This window comes from Taudactylus pleione, unplaced genomic scaffold (genome assembly GCF_031769625.1).
Source record: "Taudactylus pleione unplaced genomic scaffold, aTauple2 ptg000127l, whole genome shotgun sequence".
Classification (NCBI taxonomy): domain Eukaryota; kingdom Metazoa; phylum Chordata; class Amphibia; order Anura; family Myobatrachidae; genus Taudactylus; species Taudactylus pleione.
In genome coordinates this window covers 21,166,989-21,176,217 of record NW_028284529.1, presented here as the reverse complement: position 1 = coordinate 21,176,217, position 9,229 = coordinate 21,166,989, and the positions used below count along the sequence as shown (strand labels likewise).

Here is a 9,229-nt window from a genome sequence, read left to right as displayed (position 1 = left end):
CCACGACATGTACTCAAAACACTAACTCATTGTTCCAATGCCCAGTTGCCACCCAGTTCCAACCACTCAGCCAAAAGTGGAGATGCGTCTGGGATCTGTATGACTCTGATTAACCCATAATTGGTTCTAGTTACGTATGCTATAAAACATGCACAGTGCAAAATATCACAAGGTCCATTCGCAATATGTGCAACTATGAATCAGCCTGGCTGTGTTTTAAATAAATAAAAACATTACATTAATAAAGCAAACAGGAAAATGCTCTTTATGAAAACATTATTCTGCTCATAGGATTGTGTGTCGCAAGGGAAACTGAATGCAAAAAGAAGCATTTTATTTCCAGAAATTATAAATTACTTCTACAGGAAAAAGCATTATTTTCTATTTAATATTCAATGTCTTCATTAAAGGATTGAAATGGAGTGAACTAACATAGAATGTATTATTTGGTACAACCAAAGTGGCAGCATGATATTAAGAAAGGATAACCAGGACTGCATAACACTGACATTTTTATTAGAATTCATTTGTAACAAATGGAATTTGTGTCAGCAAAGGACTGATTTTCAGACAGACTTCTTTCGCCACTGCTGTAACGAAGTAAGAAAATAAAAAGCACGCCTTCATCTTGTAAAACATTTACGCGTACTACTAAGTAGAGGTAATTGTATTTTTAACAAGCCATTTTACAAGGTTTTTTTTTAGAACTTTTCAGTCTATGCATCCAAAACGAGAGCAAAGAACACAATTTGAATTATTCTTGCAAAGACACTCCAAGCTTGAATGGCAAAGCCACAAAACATATGTAAAAGGTAGAATCAGAATTATATAGAACTTTTGGAGCATCAGGTCAAAAATATTTGATCATTAGCAAGGCCTGCCAACAAAAAGGGAATTACGGGAGAAAACAAAAAACATCTGCACTTTTCCCAACACAAAACTGTCTCTTAAATGTATTGTGTTATGTACACATGTAAATTTCATAGCAAGTTTTGTTTGCTATTTAAAAGATGAGTTCAAGTAATAACATTATTGGGAGTAGAATCAATAGGGTAGTGCATAGTACAAAGGTTTAGAAAGTGCAATTCTCCCCAGAGGGCCACCACTAACTCATCTTCTCCGATATTTACCCATGCATTAAAAAAAAAGACAAAATAAAAAGACAAAAAAAGAGCTAATGTGAAGTTCTATACAAATCATGTTTATATATTTTTTTCTTTTCAATGTAACTAATTACAAAATTATACATAACTATACTGGTATAGGTAAATAATAGCACCGCACCATTAATGCATAAGAAATGCATTTTCTGCCTTTGATGTATTTTGCAGATAAATATGCTTTTTATAATAAAGTACCATGATAATACAGATAGTAAACAGAAAGTGGAATGCACATCAATGATTGAAACTTACATTAATTATAAATGAGCGGATTTATGCAAATGGTTACATTTTTTTTAACACAAAGCTTTAAAACATTTACTTTCATTGCAGAATGTGTGACTATAAAAATATGATATATTCAATAACATGGATGACACATATTCTATTCAGGATTGCAATTACTAAACAAGTTTAGAACAATTCTATGTAAAAATAATACTGTTTATATGAGAAAAACATAAAGATACCCCAAGAAAAGCACATTCTTTTTATGTTGTTTTATTATCATTTTTTAATCAGAGGTAGCCTTCCATTAGTATTATTATTACAAAAGTGCTATGACACAACCCTTCACAGAGTCTAATATTCAAAATGGCTGCCAAGCATGGAGTGAGTACATGTTGAAAAAAAAAACCTCATTAACAGACAAAAGAGTCAAGAGATGTAGACATTCCCATAACTGTTGTATTAATTATATAATTGTCATTGCTTTTTAGTGGGCAACTTGGACAGATTTCTAAATTAAGATAAAAATTTAAATGGAAAGGCAACATAATGGCACACAAACGCCATAAAAAAATGGATTTAATAAAGTGCTTAGTTGCCTAGTTGGGCTGATGAAATGGCAAGTGTCATTCCAAAATGCACTCAAAAACATTAAAGTGCACCCATCACTTTCACACAGTGAAAACAGCGATTTTTTTTTGGCTGCAACAATGTGCATGAGAGTGCAGGCAATCTATTCACTAGGAACCAGCAACACCATGGTTTACTACCAATATTCATATATAATCAGGCCGTCTTATTAGCCTTAATAATATTACTTGTGATTTGACAGGCTGATTTCTCAAGACCTTAATATTATATCAGTGTATCCTCAATCCTTTACTTTAAAGATTAGATATGCTTCTAAGCCCGAGTCTCCCTTGCTGACTGTCAGCAATGCAAAACTGACCATTAAATGATTTTGAGTTTCATACCATACATATGGTCCCAGTTTAGATACTTTATTTCAACACCAACACCTGTACAAATCAACTCAACGTTTCCATTCCTCACCAAAATGTTGAGTACCAGTCAGTGTTGAAGTAAAGTAGCTCAAATGAGTACTTAAAACTTCAACTGTGGATGCTGTGTGTGGTATGTAGCCCCAAAACATTTATTGGACAACATAAATATTGGTTAAGCATGAAAAAATGGCTCCTTGCACTGTGTGTAGATGCCAGATGCTATTTGTTTATAATGATTACAAAGATGAAAAGCAGTTTACCTAAAGGATAATAAGCTTATGTTAATGTAGAAGTGCATGGAAGAATAATTATCTCCTACATACTAACATTTGTAAAAAAAAAATAGGAGGGTATATATCCTAAAAGCTGTGTTTTTTCAATCTGTATTTTTGAAATTAAAGAAATATGATATTATGGGAAAGCAGACTGGCAAAGGCCAAACAGAATGTTGCTTCAAAGCATCAAATATAAGGCACTCTAAATGCAAAAAGCAAGGAAAAAAGCAAAACAAAAATGCAGCATTTTCAAACTGCTGTGACACAAACCTACATTATTTCCATTAAGCAGAGCAGTAATTTTTGGCTTTGCCCTTGATTTGATTTTGTTTCTTTTGTGTCTGTTTTTTTTTTTTCCGTTTTTTTTACATATCTTACAAATGTCATATTTAATCATATATCACACACAATAAATGGTTGGATACAATTTTCATGAACTTTTCATACAGTACATCTTATAATACAATATTTTCTCTCTGATAAACACTGACCTTTCTAGCATGCACATATCCTGTATAATATACAAGATGGTTCATTATTGCACTAAAGAGTTAAAAATATTGAGCAGTGTAACAAATTACATACATGTGTGAGCACGTTGAAATCTGCGTGTATATTTTTGGGGGTGAACCTAGAATATCACTGATGTGCATTCCTCATTTCTTTGTGATTAAAAACAAAAAATAACACACTTGAAATGCAAGCCTTCAGGTTGACATGAAATGTCCTTATGGTTCTTAAAAATTTCCCCACTGATTAACAAAATGAAAAACATGGAAGAACATATGTGTGTATATATTTATACATACTTCTATATATAATTAGGTTTGCAGCAGTTTTATACTTTGCAACTCCCTGTTGATTCCAAACAAAATGAAAAAAATAGTTTGCCTTTAACTTGATGCAAAAAAAAATTATATATTAAAAATGACAAAAAGTAAATGATGTATATAATAAAAATAATGGTATGGTTAAATGCCAGGGCTGCACAAGTTTGTGCAAAGTTTAAATGTTTTAGTATTTCTAATGAGATTTATTACATATAACAGTTCTACCGCATAAAAAAAATACAGTTTTTGATCGAAAAATGAACAGTTATGCAATGTTTTATTCACTTCCTTATAAACGTTTTGTTTAAAAATAAAAAAGGAAAGAAAAGAAAGTTTACACAGTTAATAATGAAGCACAGGTCATCTGTATCTTTACAATACTAAAAAACTAAATAAATGACTTTAATTTTCTTTAGACACTTCCCACCTATTTGTTTCACTAATATGTTTTCGTGATCATTGATGCAGAGAAGGGTCAATATCGCTGCAAAGATTGCATTTGTCTCGGGAACCAGAAGCCGACGTATTAAAGCATCCTGCTGTTGTATACCTAAGATTCATCGTTGAACACTCATGCAGTCCCAGACAAGATAGTAATCTTTGTGGTTTTCACTTATTTCCTTCATCGCCAGCTGATTCCTTGAGACAAGTGTGTGAAATTAATCCTTCATATGTCTGACCAGTCTGGATTTATATAATTTTCTTAGGTTAGATTATTTAACTGCGTATTCTTGGTCCACCCAGAAAAGTTTCTCTATTTTTTTTTTTTTTTTTTGTGTGTGATATTCCAATTACTGCAATTGGTCTTTAGCTAGGAGTTAAGAAATATTTCCCAAGCACACATTATGGCTCAGAAGAGGCTCTCTGGATCTTGAAGGGCCTGAAGGAAAATTCCAGCATGGGCCAAATCTTCTACGTTGCATAGTGATCAAAGCTGCCCAAATACTCCAGCCCTGCTCGGTAACAGAACTGATACTGGTCCTGCAATAGAAAAAAAAATAAAAATTTCCCTTCAAAGTACAAATACATAGTAGTAAAAAAAATACACGTTTTAAAAAAATTTGTGACAAATTAAAAATGAACGCACCAGTGCTAATAATATTTAAAACATGCACTTTTAGGGTTTCATGAAGACTAGATTTGAGAAATAGTGATTTAGACTATTGGTTGTTATTAATTAACTACCACTCTTTTTTATATATGCATGGTGCTCATATTCTTTAGTTTTCTCTGAAGTCTTTTGCAACCTGTTGCTCCTGCTGTGGCTAGCAATATAATAGGTGAGGAAGAACACCAAAACTGAATCCTAAATGTTTTTAAAACTGTACTTTTCTATTACAATAAAAATTGCAATTCAATTAGTATTTAATTTTAACAATGAAATTATCCATTTTGATGAAAGCATACTTTATATAGAAGCAAACTTCCCTTAAAGGTGCACTACTTAGTTAAAAACTAAATGATAAACCCTGTCCATACCAATGCCAGTGTGTGTGTAATTTTATTTAATCATTTTCACAAAGGTAATTCAGTTGGAAATTGAGATAAGTCAACATAACAAAAACGTGGAAAATAATTTGAATTTGTTCCAAAATATGTTTAGTACATACTTTATATTTGCCTTCTATAGTAGTCATGTGGAACTGAACAGAAATATGAGCATTTTATTTGCAAGCACAGGAAGCATAAAGGTGTTCTTAGGCCGTGTCAGATCATGCTTTGATAGTGGAATACAGTGTAGCTGACAAGGAACGGAGATAAATGTATGTCAAAAGTTCACATCTTTCTTTCTATTTTCACAGTGTTTAGAACCTTCACAGAAACTGTTATTTGAATGTTCTATAATGTTCTTCAGAATCCATTGAAGAGCGAAATAAATATTTATTTCATCTTGCAAACACTTGCAGGTTTGCCAAACAGTGCTTTCAACTTAATGGAGTTTGTACTTCAAGCCTTTCAATGAATGCGACGTGTTGTACTTTCTAAAGGGGTTTTCAATTTACTAAGGGATTTAGGAGTTTAGTAAAGTCACTGCAGTAATTCACACGGTCTTTGATGGTTGGTGATTATATTTCACTGCTCACTAATGCTACAACTAAATTATTCTCAGTATTAGCTGACTGACCCTATGTGTTACAACAACCAGTGAATGGGAAAACACAGGTTTGTGTTTCTATTCATAAAAATAAATGATATTGTCTGTAATGCATGCGTGGCAGACAAGGTACAGTTGTATATACCAGTATATCCACTCCTGGCAAATATTTTTTGTTTTAATGGTGTCTAAATGCATGTAATTTGTTCTGTGCTAGTCCATAATTCTTCACTTGCATAATGTTACAGGGTGTTTAAGAAACTTCATAGGCAAACGCAGGGGGGGTTTCCGTCTGCCTGGAAGCCCCCCTCCCCAGCACACACCATGACCACAATAGAAATAGTAATATAATAGAATGTTACTAGTGCTGCATGTTCTTCTCAGTATCACAAATGAAATGATTAGCATCACCTGTGGATCTTTAAAAATGTGTCAGCCAGTAATAAATAGACCTGTGCACCAACTAGGAGATGTGGAAAACCTACACTGTTAGGGGTGCACTGCTATAGCCCATCAATAGGGTTAATTATTAATACTGTATAATAGTACACTATCCAGTACATAAGGAGACCAATATATACATATATGTCCAGGGCAGTGCTAAGTTCTTCTGCTGCTCCCTCAGACTCCCGGACTTGCTCCAATGCTCAGGAAAGGAGCCCACATCTGAAAAAAAACATTCTGCTCAGACAGGATGGACCTACTTACTGTGGTCACTGGTCCTGTATATGCTGGAATTATGACACACAATATACTTTGTATGTAACATATTAAAGCTGGATAAGTGCTAATTATGCTCTCTTCATGGACCGACCACACTCACTCTAAAATCAAGCATTTGGAAACCCCCTTCTAGAAATCCTGCATTTGCCACTGAACTTGATGTTTACAACTCACATGCAAGACAAGAACCAGGAGCAGGACCACAGTATATCACAGGTGATATGTATAAAATGTATATATATTACTTTTATAGAGAAACAATACCTATTTGTAGGTAGCACTTGAAGGTATACCTGTCCGAATAAGACCACTATGAAAAGTGAGTGAATCATACTACTTATATGATGGGCTACTAGAATACCAGTCTACAATGGATGCTCTAAGAAGTTGGTGACTTGTGCATATTTATTGATAATTGAAAAGCAAAGACCCAATAACAAACTCCAATATCGAAATAAATCCAACTACATTGAACGTGTGCTGGTAAGTGGTGCGATATGATTGGCGCGAGTGAGCTACCAGGTTCCGTGCAACTCTGCTAGCAGTGGGCGTCTTTTTGCATCTTTTTTTGGCGACAATGCATCTGGTGCGTACACACGGTACAATTAAAATGGACGATATGACCAATAACTATATAGATCATATCGTTATCGTTCATATTGGTGCCCAACGATCTGCGATACGCGGGCACATATGGATGATATCGTCCATCGACCGTGCATGCAGGCCAACCTGGTCGATATTGACCAGGTTACTATAGGGACCCGCGATCATTGACCGCGGGTCGTTATAGTCGTTGGCGAGTTGGTGGTGTGCTGGATAATCGATATCAATCATCCAGCACACCCGGGAGATCGTACAATGAAGACTGTGCTGATTAATTTGATATGCAACACTTGTGTATCTGTGTGCACCTGAGTCTGTAAATGAAGCACAACAGAACATGGTGTGAAAAAAAGCTGTGGCCGCTGCACCGTAGTATTTCGCATATACCGGTAGATTCAGATACTCACTTGCACACAGATATACAAATGTTGCATATCAAGTTAATCAGCACAGTCTGCTGGTGCAGCCTAGTCACACTGCGTCTAAGATACATTTTTGGTTAAAATACGCAAAAAAGATATCCACTGGAATGCAGTATTCAGGTTTAAACAAGCTATTAAGATGTATTATTCTTTGATACTGATTTTTGATTAATAAATTACATTATATTATATTTTAAATGTGGATTACTCCATTAAAAAAAAAAATATTCATTTTTATAATTATGTACATTATTAGTGCAATTGCAGTGCTGCCCTTATGTTAATATTTTTGTGCATTTATATCAGCTGGACACTGTTGATAATGCTACTTACCTCTGTCTGTACCATGGCAGGTCGTTGTGTTCTCAACATTTTGACAGTCTGGAAGATATCTACAACACCTTCATATCTCATTCTTTCCAAAACAATACTCAGAGTTATGAATACTCCAGTTCTTCCAACACCAGCACTGTTAAAAGTACAGCAGAATGGTAATGAACTGTTAGATTGAAGTGCTTTATCTAATTACAAGCCAAGCAATAGAATAGATAACACTATGTGATTTGTGATTAGTTCCAGTTTTATTAAGAGTTTTTACTGTCCAATTCTGACTTTGTGGTTTTTAAATATTGGTTGTTAGTTGAAAATAATTGCTGAAAACACTTGCTCCAAGAGGCAGGATAATCAGAGTAAGTGAAATTAATAACTTTTATTTATAGGACATATATATATTGGAATTGGTATGAAATACCAACAGTCGGGATCCTGGCGGACAGAATCCCGACGCCGGGATCCTGACAGGGTTAATATACCGACACTTGTTGATCGGTATGCTAACCCTCCCCCTCTCCCTACCTTAACCCACCCTCTTTAGTGCCTAAGCCTAAACTCCCCTCCCTAGTGCCTGAACCTAACCTCCCCCTCCCCACACCCTAAACCTAACTCTCCCCCCTTAGTGCTTAACCCTAACCCTACCCCTAGTGCCTAACCCTAACACATAAACCTAACCCTCCCCCCCAACCAGCTACTTACCATCAGTATCCCGGTGGTCGGGATGTTGGTGCCAGGATTAGGACCGGAGTCTGTATTCTGGCACCGGTAATGTAAGCATTGGCATCCAGGCCGCCGGGATGCCAAACGCATACCATATATATTATTACATTAAATCTTATACACTTTTAGATAATGATTCGAAAGATGTAAAACTGAACTGACTTATTTAAAAAATTACAAATACCTTATTGGGCATCAAAGTGACAATGAACACTATGGGCTAGAGTTATAAAGCTGCGGGATGATTTAAAGTGGCACTAATATTAAATGCAAAACCAGTCATGTTTTGCATTTAATATTAGTTCAGCTTTCAAATTTCGAGGCAAAACCTACTAAAAACCGGTAACTTGCAAAATCCGCCACTTAGTAAATCTAGCCCTATGTCTAAACATTACATATTTCCCAGTTGGTACACACAAAGAATTGTGTATTTGTACTATCTCTGTCATGGCTACTTACTTCTGCTCAACAGTTCCTTTGCCTGTACTTTGTAACTACAAGGAACTGTACAGTGAGAAAATGTACTGCCATAATATGCCAAACTTTTGTTTGTTTTGTTTTTAAAAAAGGAAGTGAAAGGTGTCAGAAGCATTAATACTTCACCTACATGCTACAGTCTGGTGCAAATTTGTGATAAACAAGGTGATTTTTGTACCGAGAGAAGATAGATAACCTATGACTCCTGAATACTATACAGCATAATGATTGCCTTTGATTCCTTTTAACAACCAAAGCAAATCCAGAAAGGATTAAAGCTGCCACATGCTGAATCTGTTACAGGGTGTGTTATGTTCTATTGGGATGAAGTTATGATCCCGACACTGGAAAGC

At 35.0% G+C, this 9,229-nt stretch overlaps 1 protein-coding gene across 1 annotated transcript in view; it reads right to left on the bottom strand.

Annotated features, from left to right (window-relative positions):
- Nucleotides 1-499: 499 nt before the first annotated feature.
- The window catches only part of PTPRD (protein tyrosine phosphatase receptor type D), a 359,458-nt gene continuing 350,728 nt past the window's right edge, over nucleotides 500-9,229 (bottom strand). The window contains exons 36-37 of the mRNA XM_088472635.1: nucleotides 7,680-7,815; nucleotides 500-4,481 (exon numbers count right to left, since the gene is read on the bottom strand). Coding sequence (XP_088328761.1) covers nucleotides 4,413-4,481; nucleotides 7,680-7,815 — 205 coding nt within the window. The 3' untranslated portion in view covers nucleotides 500-4,412. The remainder of the gene's footprint in view (nucleotides 4,482-7,679; nucleotides 7,816-9,229) is intronic.